General features: G+C 40.5%; 1 protein-coding gene across 1 annotated transcript in view; it reads left to right on the top strand.

The window, feature by feature from the left end:
• Positions 1-17928, top strand: part of ABHD8 (abhydrolase domain containing 8) — a 182598-nt gene that overhangs the window by 123377 nt on the left and 41293 nt on the right. Inside the window, exon 2 of the mRNA XM_044090656.1 lies at positions 10040-10793. Coding sequence (XP_043946591.1) covers positions 10048-10793 — 746 coding nt within the window. The 5' untranslated portion in view covers positions 10040-10047. The remainder of the gene's footprint in view (positions 1-10039; positions 10794-17928) is intronic.

Below are 17928 nucleotides of genomic sequence, written 5' to 3'. Positions count from 1 at the left end.
TTAACATAAAGACAACTCTCAGTACAGATAGTCTCAACATGTGCTAGATTTGTCTCCCTAAAATGAAGCCATATCCCCAGTAATCCCTAGCAGTGAGACTGTAACTCAGACGTGACTGTGCTTGTCATTCTTATTATCAAGTTGCTTTTCGCCCCCATGCTTGCTGGGCACAGAGCCTCCCCAAGACGCACATAGCCCACTCATTCCCTTAACTTGGGAATTTCATCCAGTGCCAGTGTGACAGATGTCTGGAGGGGACATCTTTCTTGAAAATGCTTTGTGCATCCCAACTATGAAGGCATTTTTATTGACTTGCCCTACCCCTGAGCAAGGGGACATGCCATTCACATCACTGGGGAGAGTGATAATGCTGCCATCGTACAACTGAATGCTCCTAGACATCTTCTTTGAAGGCTACCACACATCAGTAGCTTGGTGGGGTTAATGACCACCCCAGTGTTGCATATTTGACTCCAATCCCATTCTCCAAGTGACTTATGCAATAAGCAGCTAGCTCAACTATGTCCAATCCCCACACCCCAGGCAGGCATGTCCATCCTCCCTCCCTAGCGTCGTCAGTCGTCCAAGCAGCTAACTGATATTAGGATCACTTGGGCCATTGTCAGGGCTTTAGCCCTATAAAACAACAGATGTAGTTAAAGGACTGTGTATGTCTGAAAAGCAGCATCCCAATCCCCCTTTCTGAGTTCATCATATGTTTCATTAAATTACACTGGGAAACTCTGGTACAAAATGTGCCTATTGCTGCACTTGTACCCTTATAAGCTTTTTTAACTTGACCCCAGTACATTGCTTTGCTCTGTACAATAAGTTCTGATTGTGATGTGTTTCCAGTGATTAAAAGGTTCACTTTTAAGGGGAAAAATATATATGATATATATACATATGTGTATATATGGATCTACTTCACTTCACCAAAAACCCATTTCACCGAGACCAAATTGTCGAAAGCTCAGATCACCGAAAACACATTTGACCGAATCTCATTTCCCCGAAAATAGTAGTGGCAGTGTATATGCCCTTTTCCCCACTGTAGTCCCATCCTGGAGTTAGTATATATAGTTGGGGGGTGTGGTGGGCATAGCCCCCCACAATGTGAGGTGTGGGGGGGCGTAGCTCCCCCCCCCACCTAGTTTGGTTAAAAACTACTTACTTACCCTCTTAACAGAAACTGGACAATATAAAACCAAGCTAGGTGGAGGCCTGTGGCCCCCACCCCCCAACTATATATACTAACGCCAGGGTCACACTACAGTGGGGAAAAGGGCATATACACTGCCAAGACTATTTTCTATGAAATAGGATTTGGTCAAACGGGTTTTCGGTGATTTGAGGTTTCGGCAATTTGGTCTTGGTGAAATGAAATTCGGTGAAATGTGTTATATGTATGTGCATATATGTGTGTGTGTGTGTGTGTGTGTGTGTGTATATATATATATATATATATATATATATATATATATATATATATATATATATATAAAAATCATGACTTTTACCTCTTATGCATTGCCAAACTAAGTGCCGATATATTCTGGATACATGCCACCTCTGAACCCCCCCCCACTCCACCTTATGAATACCGGCTACCCCTAACTCTTACCCTGCACCTTTTCCTTCAAAAACCCTTTCTATAACACTGCCACTAATCTAAACAGCTTGGACACACACATACACAAATGCTCACCAACATACATGCTACACTACAACTGTGCCCTCATTTAACCCTACCCTAACCTGCTTACACTTGCACAAACTCTCCTATTTGTAATGCTGAAACCCTAAGAATATCTAAAGGTTCTGGCATTACTTTCACAAACCCACACTTACCTCAGCCACAAAAATTCGATGTTCTGTTCATTCAAAATGTTAACATTTTGTTGAACTGAACAACTGACTGCATTTCACGTTCATTCACTCCCTTGATCAGCATCAGATTTAACAGAGTGAACTGTCCCAGTAAGCTAATAACCTCTTTTCAGGGGAAACCCAAGGTGTTATTTACAGTAGTAGTGGAAATTTTGGCCTGAGCATCGGGAAACGTCCCCTAATCTTTTTGATAGGTGCAGTGGGATCTTTTCCATCCACCGGAGCAACCAGCAGTTTAAGCAGATGGACCTCAGTTTAACATCTTATTTGAAGGATTGCTCTTATCACAGCTGCTATCTGCTCAGGATAAAGTTTGCTCACTTTTTGTTGACTTTTCTGTTCCCTGAGCTAGAAGACTCTTAGAAAGAGAAAAACATAGATTTTCACTTCTTGTCTCCAGTCCCTCTTGTTCTCTCAGGCACAACAACCTCAGAATGACAATATTAAGCAAGGGTTTCAGGGGGATCATCTTCCTATAAAATTATTTTTCAGCTATTTTTATTGTATGTCTTTTCTCATAATCATTCTAGCTTCAGTGTGTGTGTTTCAGTCCTCTATATACTTGAGATCTCAGTAGCCACATTTTTGTAAGTAATAGTAATATGGTTGGTAACTTCAAGGAAATGTAGTGGAACCATGTATATATAAACACAGACACGTATATATTTATATCCATGTGTGTGGATGTAATTATGCACACACTCATCTATATGCTTATCTGTATGTTTGTGTACATGTGTGTATAGTACACATAAAAGGGTGTGTTGAGACTTGAAAGACTTTTGGCTTTACAAGCCTTGGTGTGCAGTAAAATGTTTTAAAAGTGCACAGATCAGCATGTGTTATTGCATTTATGAAATGTTTATTTTTTTGCTATGCAGGAAGTGTGTGGAAGAATTTACTTTCCTGTGATCCTCAAACTTATTTAATACCACTGTTACTCACTCAGTGTGGTTCTGTGTGAACTCTTTTCAGACAGCGAGATACATTAACAAGTATCTTTACAACACTATAGTACAATATGTTGTGACACACCTAAGATAGTATATTAATATAAGAACGTTACAAAATATAAATATGCACACAGATATATATACACACACATATTGATTGACATTTCAGAATGTCGAAGACCTTATGGCCGAGACCATATCCTTGACTTTTGAAATGCTGACCATGTGGAACTGGCATTTCCGCACAGTGTGGAATAGAAACATTTCCATTCCTGCACTGTAGTGCAATCTCGGAGTTGGTATATTTAAGTTACGAGGGTGTGTGGGGGCAGAGCCCCCCCATGGGGGTGCATGGGGGCTTGCCCCCCCTGCTAGGATTGTTAAGGTGAGTGTTTGTTTTTTTTGTTCTTTACATGTTTGACATTTCAAATGTTGATCATATGGTCTCTGCTGTATGGTCTTTGACATTTTGAAATGTCGATCAAGTAAAATAGACACCTCTCTCTCTCTCTCTCTCTATATATATATATATATATAGACACACATACATATATGGGTTTGTGTGTGTGTGTATTATATATACACCCAAAACCAACTCCCGGTGCACGCAACCATGCTCAGTGCTTGGACTGAACTAAATAACCATAGAGAATACACACCCAGCACTCTAAATACTCAAGCCCTCAGGATAGAAATCCAGGCAGCAACAAAAAACGAGCGAAGACAAAATATTTCAAAGCTAAATAGCTTTAGATTTATAGTTCACAGTTCATAGTCACAAGGAGTGACAAACAAAAAGAACAGACCAGTTTCACTCCCTGGCATCATCAGTGTAATAAGGACAACAAACACTTTTTTTCCCCTTAAATACATTTGAATTAAAGCTGCATAGCTCAGTTTCAATTTCCAATACAGAAACAACGTCCCAAAAAGATGTGTAGCACATAAACTGGTTTCAAAAAAATACATATACAGACACAAATGCATATAGAAAAATATGTATATAAAAAAATATATATGTGTATATAAAAAAATCCACATTTTAGAATAAACTTATGTACATATTACCAAACATCTAAATAGTTGTATATAGTCATAAATATAGAAATTTTATCATTAACCATCTAATCAGTACATATATAGGCATGTGAACATAGAGCTAAGGGGGGGCCAAGGTCTACATAAACATAAAATAAGGCGCATATTAAGTACCATAAACAAACATATAAATGTATAATGAATATCCATATTTACCTAGTCTATATCGCACTAAACACTAGATAAACACCAAACCCAAACACCCTAGCCCAAAAGTTCCTGGAATTCATAAACTCAAATGCCATGGAACAACTAGTCACCATCCCCACAAGAGGAGAAAACATACTTGATCTCATCATCACGAACATGGGAGCACAATGTTCAACACTCACTGGTGAGATCAGATCACAAACTAATCTCGCTGGAGGTCCTCATCCCACCCCACCTGAAATAAAAAGACCACAGTAAAGAACTTCAAAGCCGACTTCACACTTCTAAAGACTAGTGTGAATCACTTACAAATGCCTTCTACCAGCACCTGCAGGACTGCATGGATAAGGCAATCCCAAGCAAAACAAAGACTCTTAAGGCAAGCGTCCACTCTGGTGGACCCCAGCCATAAACAAACTCTACAACAAAAGGAGGAAGCTACTACAAGATAGAGCAAAATCCTTAAAAGGTAAGACACCCTTGATCACTATAAGTAAAAAACTAAGAGCTCTCATAAAATCATCCAAAGCAAATTTTGAGAGAAAAATAGCTAGAAAAGACAATCATAAGGCCTTCTTTAGCTATGTTAGAAACCTGGGAGGAAACTCCCAGATATGCTCAGAACTAGTTCAAAATGATGTGAAGATTACTGATCCTACAGACATTGCCAACATACTGGCTGACAGGTTCAGTGCAAACAAAGGAGAGATTACCAGCGATTGCAGCCCCCAAACATAAGTGAGAACTGCTCTCCAAAGCAAAAACACAGCATCCATGGGACCTGATGGTGTCCCCTGTGTGCTCCAATTAAACCCACAGCTAGGACAGCTGTTTAATCATAGTCTTACCTCTGGATACGCACTAGGAGTGGCACTGCAACTGTGGTCCCACTTCACAAAGGCGGTGCCTCCTGGATACCGGCCCATTAGCTTGACAAGCCTTATCTGCAAAGCCATGGAGAGGATCATAATGGACCTCATAAATAAAGACATAGGGAATTTGCAGACTTTGGATCCATCCCAGTTTGGCTTTGTCAAAGGCAGATCATGCCTTCTAAACTTGGTTGACTTTTTGAAACAGTCACCAAAGCCATTGATGAGGAAAGGCAGTCCATACAGCCTACCTCGATCTGGCGAAGGCCTTTGATACAATACCCCACTCGGGTATCATTGAAAAACTCATCAGCTTAAATGTTAACCCATACATCACAAGATGGGTTGCAAACTGGCTGAGTGACAGAACCCACAGGGTCAGAGTTGCTGGCGCCATGTCAGACTCAAAGCCTGTCACAAGTGGTGTACCACAGGGCTCAGTCCTGGGCCCACTCTTGTTTGGCATCTACTTTTCAGTACAAGCAAACACAGGAGGGTTATGGCTGACAAAGTTTGCCACATCTGACACAGATATCCTTCAGAAGGGTCTCACAGAAATGGATAACTGGTGCCAGAGCCATGGCCTAAAGTTAAATGCCAAAAATGCATAGTCATACCAAAAACAAGGTTACCTAGCTACCAAATAGGTGGCAATCCACTGAGTACAGAAGACGTTATCAGGGACCTGGGGACCCAGGTTGATAGTAGTCTGTCATTCGACACCCATGTAGCTAAAGTAGTTAGAAGACCTTCTACATTGCCCACCTTATCATGAAGGGATTCTCATCTAGATCAAGGGAGGTCATAGTCTCCCTATACTCATCACTCATCAGACCAATGATTGAGTACAATGCCCCATTCGGAATGTATCTGACCCGACACTTGCAGCAGCTGGAGAGGCCACAAAGTTCCTCACCAAAAGGATAAAGGGTCTCAAACATCTGTCCTATGCTGCCTGACTGAAAGAACTCCAGCTCTATTCAGTCGCTTGCTCAGAGGTGACCTTTGCCTAACATACAAGGCCATGTCAAACCCAGATTTGATGAATATGCTTCACCTCAAAAATCTAGATCCGGAGACTTAAACCGCTGGAGGGATAGATTCATCACCCAAAGACTCCCTATGCTGTGGAATAAAATCCCGGTATATGTGAGGCAGAGCACCTCGCTGGCCTTGTTCAAGAGAAATCTTGACCAATGGATGGGAGATCGCAGATATACCCCAGGGATTACCTCAGTGTCACTGCTCAACAGAGGCACAGCAAAATAATGGGTATAGTTCCCCATACTAAAGGGGTGGCGTAAGCCACAAAACTATGGGCTAGGCTTGTAAATGCCCTCGGGCAGATAGCCTAGTATGAACCTATGAACCTATAAATCCCATCACCAATGTTTGTTTAAACCTGGCCTGTACATAGCACCTAAAGTATTTCCTGTCCAAAATACAATGTTTACGTATATCTGACATATTTCTATCCCAAACTAAATCAATTCCAACAAATATAAAATGTGCTGAAACATGCTCCATTGTATGTTTGTAGAGCACACTCCTAGGCCATATATATGTATTTGATCTGCCTTCACCGTACTTTTTATGTACTGCATTCCTATTTACTGTATTAAATATTTCTCTTTCAGTATTTTTCCTCTGTCTGTTGACTGTATATTCAAGGTATCCAGCATGTGTCCTTATTGCTAATTTTACTGTATCTTGTGATTTTTCAGACTGTCTAGTTTAGATTGTGGATTTAAGAATGATCTCAGACCAACCCATTTTCCGAATTACCAAAGAAATAACAGACGTTTAAGAAGTGCATTAACACCATAAAGACGATGCTGCCATGTTGTTTATGGTACCAACAACCACAGTTCAGTACAGTTCAGTGTATCAAGAGTCTAGTTGAAGAAGGGAAATTCACTGTGACAACAAGGCACTCAGAGTCACAATTTCTGCTTCTGCTACAGTAAAAGAATATAGGTCATTCTGTTATGTGCGTGATCTGAAAGTCAGAGAGAAGCAGGAAAAAGTGCAGTTGTGTCACCATAGTTGTAAATGTTTGAGTAGATCAGTGTCGCAGTACTGATTCTTAGGTCTTCCTGCCATGCAGAAGCCCACAGCAGACCCAAATTCCAGAGTCTTTTCATCATCCCTAGCTGACTGATATCTAATGGCCAATTTTTGGACGTCCACTTATGAAATGGGCATCATTAAATAAATAAATAATAAATAAATAAATCTTCAGGTCTTTCTATGCCAGAGGACAGCACAACCCTTCCAGATGTCAAAAGACTTGTTTGGATAGGAATAATGCAAGGTATCTGGTGGGTGTTAGAAGAAAAGTATGTGACGATGGTGGATAAGAACTAGCATCTGATGTGCTTTCCTACCCCTGTAATGGGGGGGCAGTGAAAGGCAGCAGACAGAAGGTTAGGAGGGTGTGAATGTGTACTGCAACACTGATTTCCTAGAACTATAATAGTAAGTGGGACACAACTGTACTATGTTCTTCATAATCAGTGTTGCAGTACTGATCCTTGGGAGGACTCCCAAAGCTGCTAGTTGGGGGCAGTCTGTCTGTTAGCCCTTGGAAAAGCAGGTTTTCAGGCTGACAATGATGTGGAATTGTTGTGACTTCCATCCTGAAAGTACATATTTATGTATAAAATTAAAATTTGTATCCTGTTTTGCATTAACATTTTGAAAATGATTATCTTTTTTTTAATTTACGATGCTGCTGCTTCTATGCCTTTGAAGGTAGGAGCACACTCTAAAGATGATCCATAGTTATTTTCCTAGTATAACTTCCTGACTACTTCATCAGCAGATGTTTTAGCATTTTAGAGGCAGTCATTTTTATATAGGGAGCAAAAATCACCCCAAACAGTCCATAGTCTGGGGACAAGTCCTCCTGAAAATGGTCATTAGGAAGGGAATTAATTTATAATGCTATAATTTGGTCTTTTTTGTATATTGGTTTATATGGAATTGTTGACTTGCATATTTCTTACTTCTGTGTCATTGAGCAAAACCTGTATCCGTGAAACGCAGTGACAGCCCTCCCTGTTTTTACTGTTTGCTGAGCTGTGTACACATGTATACACTGTGCAGTCTTTCTACAGAATTACTAAGAATTCAATGTGCTGGCAAATGCCTGTCCCATCAAGATTTCATGGTTACCAGAAGAACAGGATATAGGGGGGAAGGAGGATATGTCTTCCAGTTGTATTGTTAACTTCCTTCCGGAATTATCTCACATGAGAACAATCAGTGTTCAACCCTTGCCGTGCCAGATGGAGCTAAGATATTGAACAGACAGGAATGAACCTTACTGTTTGCACTGGGCTGTTCAGTGGGTGATGTCCTGCTACATGTATGTATTTTTGTTTCTGTCTCTGAATCAACACTGATAGCTGTGTTAGCAAAGCTAGATATACCCATAAACAGTTCTGCTTTACATAGAGTTCTCTAATTTTAACAGCTGTTGCAACCCCTACTCCATTGGACATCCACTTTAATTTCTGTTCTCTGTTCAGTCCATCCACAGAGTGGTTTTCTGGGGCACTTCATCAGCTGAGTCAGCCAGTCACTGGTACCACTGATACACATGCCACTGTGTCCAGTGACATGGAATTCAAAGAAATTACTGACTGTGGTTAATATCACTAGCAGGCTGGTTGTTCTGTTGCTGCATTGTATTAAAATACAGTGGATGAGGGCTGGCAGGTCAGTTATTCATTTGCTGACAAGGATTCATTAAAGAACAGCTAAAAGTAAGTGGAAGGGGGCTGAGTGACCTATTCTTCCTCCAAATTAGCACAGGATAAGGAGGGCATGAAATGAGTGGACACAGTGATATACAGGGGCACTGTGTAAAATAAGAAAAGAAGTATATGTGCCAGCAGTTAAGTAAGCAGAGGTTGTATTCATACATGTACACACGCACTGTCACTCTACATGGATTCATACATGTACACACGCATTGTCACTGTACATGTATTCATACATGTACACATGCACTGTTGTCACTGTACATGTATTCATACATGTACAGTGACAACAGTACTGTGATCTTTGGTGTGCCATAAATATGTGGCTCAGAAAAAAAATTGAACAGCATGTATTAAATAGAGTGGATGGATATGATGTAATGTTGCAGATGTATCAGTGTAAACTGGGTGTTCTTCTTGATAAACGCATGTGAAATGCAGATACACAAAGCATGCCAATTGACAGAGTAGAACAGAATAACATGTTTAAATATTTCCATGCAGTGCCATCCTCTCCAAGTGTGGGAATTTGTATTGCTCACCTCCTCTCCAAAGGTTGTGAATTTATCTGTAGGCATAATATGATTTTGAACTTCTGCTATGATTTTTTTGGCGGGACTGCTATGATTTTGAATGCTGACAATGAGAAGGATGCTGTTGCCTTCAGCCTTCCCACTCGCAGTAGTGCTAAGACTGGTTTTCACACAGCTGATCAGCAACCAGTTACTTAGGCTTTGACTGCTCAAACACAACTAGTGGAATTAGCATTAGACACTAGGTTGAAAGCCTGACTTCTATGCACTGCATGACTGCTGTCCATGTTTGACTCACTGTTGTAAGATTGTAGACTTATTATGTATAAGTTAAGGAGTATGGAGGGGGCTTACCCTTCCACATAGTGGTGCATGGGGGAGTTGCTCACCTGCAGAAGCATTATTTCATTCTTTGTAGGTGGATTGTAGGGGTACCTTGTTGTCAAATCAGTTATAATCATGCATCAGTCATTTGTAGGGGTAGTGATCATACCTTAAAAATATCCAGGAAGGACCAGTCTTTGAAAGGTTGCGGTCTTTCAGCCGTCTAGCCTTGTATGACGCTAGGCTTGTTTCTGAACCTAGGTTATTAGCATTTGCAGAACAGTGATGCCTATAGGCTGCTAGGTCAGTGCCACTTTAGAAAAAAAAGTAGTAAATTATAATCATCTGACAAATCCTGTTACATGATTCTGTAGATACTGACATCTACACAGATATAATTGGATCTGAAAATGAAAACTAATACAGTTGTTTTTGTTTTACTTCTTTTTAAGGTTTCACCATGTTGACTGCTATAAGAGACTGGATCATGTGCTGCCTTGCTAATGGAAAAACAGCCAATTCTATTGGTCCTGTTGATAGTACTGAAACCAGTGATGGGTACAACTTTGTGGAAGTCAAACCAGGCCGAGTCCTTCGTATTAGACATATTTTGCCAGCCCGTTCTGTGACTGAGAGTCCTGTAGAGTTGAGCCAGTCCACAGGGAAGGGGTTGGTACACTGTAAGCGCAAGATAACCGTTTATCGCAATGGACAGCTTGTGATTGAGAACCAGGGAGATGTTGTCCGATCAGAGATATTGCACTGCCAGAATGGAAACACTGAACCCAGTAGCACAGTGGAGCTGGAGCTGTCTGACTTCACCAGTACCTCAGCAACATGCAATGGCACCACTACCACGCCTGGTGCCAAAGAGGCCAATGCTGGCAAACGACACAAGAGGAAGCCCAAAAGGACTGTGATGATAGACTGCATGAAGAAGATCACTAGCTGTAAATGTACTCACAGTGACGTTGTCTTATTTTTCATCCATGGGGTAGGAGGCTCTCTGGACATTTGGAAAGAGCAGATGGACTTCTTCTCAAAGCTGGGGTACGAAGTAGTAGCAGCAGACCTTGCTGGGCATGGCTGTAGCTCCGCACCTCAGATTGCTGCTGCCTACACTTTTTATGCACTAGCAGAAGACATGAGATCCATCTTTAAGCGATATGCAAAGAAGAGAAACATTTTAATAGGACACTCATATGGGTAAGTTGCCAGCACTGAAAAACAATGTCAAAAACTTGCATGACCATATAATAGTAATGAAGTGTTTAGTGGTCAGTGATCATTTTTTGCAAAGTAGCTTATTTTCCATTGTTTGGTGTGCGATATAAAATGTACTTGACAATACAGGTTAGATGGAAACACTATGGATTTTATTTAAATTGAAAAAATGGCAGCCAGGTTATCACTGAATTTTTTAATACAACGTATGGCTCAGTGGTTTACTGATGGTTTCTACCCTTGTTTTTCTTGGTGACTGATAAATATTCAGTCCTTGACATAGAGGTCCTTCTTGTATTTATACCTAATAAACTGCTCAGAAGCCTATATAACATATGTTATGGTGGATTTAATGCTATTCACAGTACATCACTGAGTCAATAGCACTTATCTTTCCCATGTTGCATCAGAGGTTGTAGGCTTAAAGAGTCACATCATTTGAGTTTTATGTTTGCTTACATGTTAGACCCTTTTGTCAGAGAATGTGTATACTTGTACACTGGTGGGATGTAGGTAGGGAATTTATTTTGCATGTTAAGTGAGTAGGTGAGCTGGTTTAAGGGTTTTGCTACAATCTCTTGACTCCGAAGATCCCAAAGAATCATCTAGTTGATCAATACTGCTCGTCTAGTTAACTCAGTGAGACCACCCTCACCAAGAGACTGGTCACCAGTGAAGTACCCCAGGGTTCCATGCTGGGTGCACACCTGTCTGGCATCTATTTCTCAGAAGTCGAGGCTTAAGTTCAAGTCCTCTGGCTCACCTAGTTCTAAAATGACTGTAAATTGGGAGCTGTTATAGGTATCCCCAAGACACCAACATTTTGCAAGGTTTAACATAGACAAATGACCAGTGCTAAAGCCATGGCCTAAAATGCTAAAAAATACATTATAATGCCCTTTGGAAAACTGTCAACCGAAGTTAATTACTCCATCAGTAAAACACCCCAATAGTAAGGGATCTGGGAACATATGCAGACAGCAGTTTGGCCTTTGACCAATGCAGAGCTAAGATAGCAAGAAAATCATTATATGCCACCCAACTTATATTTAAGTGTATGGCATCAAGGTCCAAGGAAGTTATAGTACCAGTCAACTTGGCCCTTATCAGGTCTGTCATTAAGTATAATGCTCCTGTTTCATGTACCTAACCAGACACTTGCAACAGCTGGAATTCCCAAACAGTTTCTCTCCAGGGGAATCCAGGGATGAATATCCTAACCTACACACTGACAGTATAAAAGCTCTGTCTCTGTATTCAGTCTCATGCAAGCTACTGAGACTGGATCTTTGTCTGGTTTTCATGGATTGTTTTCTCAGACCCATCCCTGATGGAACTATTGCACATGTGTAAAACAAACAGCACCAGAATCGCTAGCTCCAGGGATCTGATCTTCACTTGTGACATAAACTTTACATGCTGGAAAGACTGATATGTATCCCAAAGGATCCATGCTATATGTAACTGGCTCCCCATCCATGTAAAACAGAGTTCAGCCCTGACTGTATTCAAATGAAACCTTCACAACTGGATGAGAAATCATAAATGTATCCCCAGTCTGGCCCCATGTTCCTTTTGGACAGAGGCCGTCAATAAGAAGAGAATAATTCTAACACTCCCACTCACCCACACACACAGATCCCTTGGTTACCTCCTTACTAACACCCCCCCCCCCCATAGATGTCCATAATACTAGGGATCCAACTGGGTTTGGGGTGTGGCTAGGCCTTTAGGGGCCCTTGTAGTCATTAGCCTAGTAACAACCTACAAACATATTTGGAAAGGGTGAAGACAATGGAAGCAACACTTGTCTTGTTGTTCAGGTGGGTTACATTTCATCAACATGTAGGGAAGTGAGGTGGATCCAAGGAATCTACCATGTTTACACACCAAGCTTTCCATGGCATTTAAAGAGCATAAATGGGAAAATTAGCAGAAGCTCATGGTGACATTATCAGAGTGTATACATCATGTAAATAAACTGGGAATGTTGTTTTAGTTCAGTCAACACTGGTTTCGGGGACAAACCTGAAATGTAAACAAGGGATCTAGATGTGTATAAAAGCAAACATATTTTGACTGTGTATGCCCTACCTTGGACAAATTGTGCTACCCTTGTTTTTTCTCATTTTATTTCATACTTCTGTCACTCACAACTCCATATGTCCACAGCAGCTGTGAAGAGGGTTGAATGGTTGTATTGTGGGCTGCTTCCCAGGTCTGGTGTTAAGGCTTCATGGCAGGCAGGATGAAATATTACACAGTTTATTATACATCTTACTGTACAGATAAGAAGATGGGAAGTCTTCTTTCAGAAGTAACCACAGAGCAGACCTTAGGCATCCTTGTTCCTGGAGAATGCTGTGCTTAGTAATTTCATTTATGATAAAATGTTCATAGTCCTTGAAGGTGGAGATGCTTTTGTTTTTTTTTTCTTCTTGTAATAAGATGAAATGATCATTAGAAGGTAAACGAATGTGTGTTTGCTTAAAACCATATAAGTGAATGTCTCTCCTGTCTGTGACATTGACAAATCTAGTGTTTGAGATGGGAGTGACCAAAACTAATAAGGCATGGCCTTCAGCGTTTGTCCACAGCCACCTACCAATTAATTAATATAGAACTGCCATGCGTATCTTGGCAGATGCCATGGAGGTGAGAAGATGGCTTTACCATTCCCAGTTGCACTGGATTTGGATGTGCTACTTGTGTGTGTGTGTGTGGGGGGGTCTGTATTTTTACATGGGATGGTGGTGGCACTCTATGGAGTGGAGGAAGTTGTGTGACATGCCACACTTCCATTCCTTTCCAAGATGCCCCTTTCTTCAGGTATGATGTGACCTCAGAGGAGCTTATAAAGTTACAGAAATAGGTGTAGCGCTTACCACAACATTAGGAAGTGTGGCAGACACACCCCAGAGAAAAGGTTTTATTCTTCTGTTAAGGAAATGAATGTTTCTGTGAGTAGCTTGCAGACCTTATTGCTTGTAGTAGGATATCTCTCAAACTAAACCACAAGCATAGTTGTTGTGAAAGTAGGGAGCATGCCATCGTAGTACAATCCATGTATCTCCCCAGTAATCTAAAGTTAAAATTCTGACTTGCAAAACTGTGCTGCTACATGCTGTACTGAGTGTGTAACAAGCAGAGAGTACAAATGCAGGCAACTAGATGAGACTTAAATAAAACAAATATACTTCACTGTCAGTGCAGTGTTTTATATTGTCATTCACCGTTTCCCTGTGTTTGTCTGCCAACCATGAGAAAGGGAACAAGAACCCGAGTGCCATCTCATGGGCCTTAGTCCTACAAGGGTCACCTTGGCCTGTGCTCTACTCAGTCTTTTTTTCCCAGTCATTATAAGTTGCAAAGCATAGAGTCAGAGGTGTGGAGAACGTAGTGCAATAGCAAATGAAGCCTTCATGAATTAAAGTGTTGCATGTTGCTCTGCCAATGCTATTAAAATGCAATGCAGCTCGGCATTACTCTTATCAGGAACCTCTTCCCAATACTGGTAGAAATGGTTTATGACGTTATGGCTAAAGGAATATAAGGCTAAACAAACAAAGTCTGGAGATTTAGAAATGATCAGCTGTTAGAAGCCATTAAGTATCTTTTATTTACCAGTGTGGTTTATCTAGGATTATTTTATTGTTCTGTCTGTTGTTACCTTATTAGTATGAATTTTTGTATATCTTGTGCATCTTAGTAAAAGAGAAACACATCCCAACAGGAGGGCTACTGGATCACCAAAGGAGAATGTGTTATGTTGGAGGACTGCCAGACCACCAAGAGAAAATTTTGCTACACTAGGACCAGTACAATGTCACCTATGGAAAAACGTATTCCAAAAGGAGATGACCAGATCGCCAAATTGTAAATAACTTCTCAAAGTTGGCAGTTCACAATTGCTGGGGTATTTGTGAAACATACAAAAGAGAGAAATTCAAGAATGAAAGTGGAAGATTTTGTTTAACAGGATGGGTAACAAAGGTGTTGGTCAGTCCGCCAGCATTTGATGTGATTGTCATAATTCAGTAATGCAGTTCTGGCTGGAGTGCAGTGCAGGGGATTATGGGTATAAGTATAGTAGGACATATTCGAAATGGATGTATTTTTAAGACCAGATAGGAGTTTTGGCACATTATACTATGTTCAGCCAAGTCATTGGCTGTGGCTTTCAATGGACTGTATATCTAATGTAGTAGATTATGTCAGATATTCATGTGATAGACAGACAATGAGAGTCTCACATCTTGTGGGTCCCCCTTGAAAGATGACTGTGGTTTAGGCAGTATTTAATTATTTGCATTTGTTTACCAGGATGGTCCAGCTGGGCCAGAAGCACCCATTTTCAGTGGAGTTTCAGGGAGAATAGCTCCACATATAAAGACATTTCACATACAATACAGATTTTACATTAACAAAGGCATTTAATAAATGTTATTGGCAGCTTATACAGGTGGTGAAAAAAACAGTACATAAGTAATCATTCTCAAATCAAAGATAGTATACAAGCAATACACAGTATATACATGAGAACATTCCATATGAGTAGTTTTCAACTAGCAAAATTTATATAGGACACCATGCAATGGGTGCAAAGCAGTTATAGGAATTAATTAGAGACTAGGCACTTAAACTTTTCACACATTTAGGAGGTGTAATAGCTGAGCGATAAGCTGTATGAGTCCTGTAGCAGGAATTAGCAAAGCCGGTGGATACTGTCTCAGATATAAGTGGTGGTATGATATTAAGGTAGGCTGGTAGAGTACCTGAATGTCTCGCCTGGTTCAATGGTAGGTCTATAAGGGTTAAGAAGAGAAGGAAGTAGACAGGAGGGATCAGTGGTAGGACAATGAGGGTTAGTAGAAGAGGGAAGTGGACAGGATGGAGGTGGAGTAAGTAAAAAGACAGATTAATGTGAAAGGAGGTGCCAGAGTAGTAGAGTGGGGGTGAGAATAATTGTGATGGTTGAAGTTAGGTTATATGAGATGTGGTGTTAGCACATGTGCAAAGCTAAGATCAAGAGAGGTGTTGTTTCAGAGATGACTTGAAGAGAGGTACTGAGCGGGTGGATCTAAGTGCTGGGGGGCGGGGTTCCGAAGTTTTGCGATGGTAAAGGAGTAAAGCATCTGGCCAGCCAAAAGTTTGGGTTTTTCTACATTTACGAGCAGTTGGTTATTGGATCGGAGTGGTCTGTTAGGATGGTATAAAGTAAGTATAGAAAACAGAGCAGGGCACATGGATGGATTATGAATGAGTTTGTGAGCTGTAGTTAGTTGGATAAAGGTGAGACAGTTGGGGAGTTCAAGCCATTTTAGGTTGGATAATGATAAGCAGTGGTGGGATGAGTATGAAGCATTAGTTACAAACTTAGCAATTTTGTTGTAGCATGAGTCTAATGGACTTTAGAGAGGACTGAATGTTGGTGAGGAGGGGGGCACCATATAAAAGAGAGGTTAATAGAAAAGAAGAGGCAAGGAAAAGTTGGGCTGATGCACTGAGTAGATGTTTGTGTCAGTAGAGACTGCTAAGCTTTTGATGTGTCTTTTTGACATTGGACTGGATGTGCAGGTTGAATGTGAGGTTTTCCTCTACTATGACACCTTGGAGTTTTGTGCTAGGTACAATGTCGATAGTGGTACCATTTAGAGATTGAATGGTGAGATTCTCTTTTTGTTGGGGTGTGGGGGAAAAGATTACTAGTTTGGTTTCGTTGGGTTCAGGGAAAGATGATTATTAGACATCCAAAAATTCGGGGGAGGTGAAGGCATTTTGGGTGACTTTGTGTAGTTCTGAGGAATTGTTTGCAGTGCAGATGATAGTGGAGTCATTTGCATACTGGATGACTGAGCCTTGAGAGATAATTGATAAGCAGAATGTAATAAATAGATAAATTAGTCACAACCATATTGTTTTAGGTATTTGAGGGACTAAACTATAATGTGACCCATGCCCTGCTTTATGAAGCAAGCATGACCTGATTCTGCCTGCTGTTTAAGCATATAAAGCTGGCACATCAGGCAGTTGTAATGTTGTAGAAAATGTGTGACTGTCAGATGAAAGCATACCTGTTGCGGTTAGTGTGACTGTAATATAGTCATACATGTATTGTAGTAAAAATGCTGTTTACCTGATTACTGACCCAGTTAATTGTCACTGCCATATAAACGTCTGCATATACAGGGTGTCTGCTATGCGGCAGTTTCAGCACTTTACTGACTATAATGTGATCTGGTCCCCAGTAATTGCAATATGCCACTCGAGTACACAGCTTGTAGAGAAATTGCATTTATTTGTGATTAGTTTTTATGATGTCAAAGTAAATTCTACATCTGTAGAACACAACTATCTTGATAACAGCATTGGTATAATAATGTAGTTGGCATAGAAGCTTTTTAGTCTCCTGAGGAATATCTGCATAGAACTGAGAAAAAATGTTTCCAAATAGTTTTATTTTCATCTGTCTTTCTTACTTCCCCACGCCTGTTGTTCTGACATGCAAATGTGCACAGTCTAGTACAAAATATCACAGTGGTATACAAATCAAAAAAGGAGGCTGAAAGCCTTCACCAGAAACTGAATTCTGCAGAGTTCACAGAGGGGCCAAGTTTGAAACTCAAAGTGAAGGTTGCATGCTAGAAGGTTACCAGTAATACATTTGAGATTCATACATTATCCTTCTATTGGCATTTTGAATGTACTTACAAATTACAGGATAAAAAGAAAGATTGTCAGTCTTCCAGTTTGGGTGCTTAGGTTGGAATGCTTCGTTAAAAGCTTTTTAGGTTGTCAAGTACAGCAATCTCACCACAGCCATAAAAATCTTCTGAAACCAAATTTCAGATGAGCTTTTACCAAAGCCAAGACAGCGTATGTTAGGTGCCTCTGTGTTTATTCAGATGCTGTTATTAGTGGTGACCAATCCATCATACTTATATAAAATAAATAAATAAGAAAGAAAGCAGGACCATACGGCAAGAAAGTCAAGGCCAGACCCCTACATAGATCTCTTCCTTATTGTTCTGCGGGTTGCGTGGGTGGTTTATGATCCCCGCTAAAGATATTGACAAGAACTAAAAATAGTACAAAGGTGTTAGAAGTGTCTGCACTG

Source organism: Protopterus annectens, chromosome 13.part0 (genome assembly GCF_019279795.1).
Source record: "Protopterus annectens isolate FY-2018-M chromosome 13.part0, PAN1.0, whole genome shotgun sequence".
NCBI lineage: Eukaryota > Metazoa > Chordata > Ceratodontiformes > Protopteridae > Protopterus > Protopterus annectens.
Note: the sequence above shows the minus strand (reverse complement) of the source record. Positions and strands in the feature narration are given on the sequence as shown.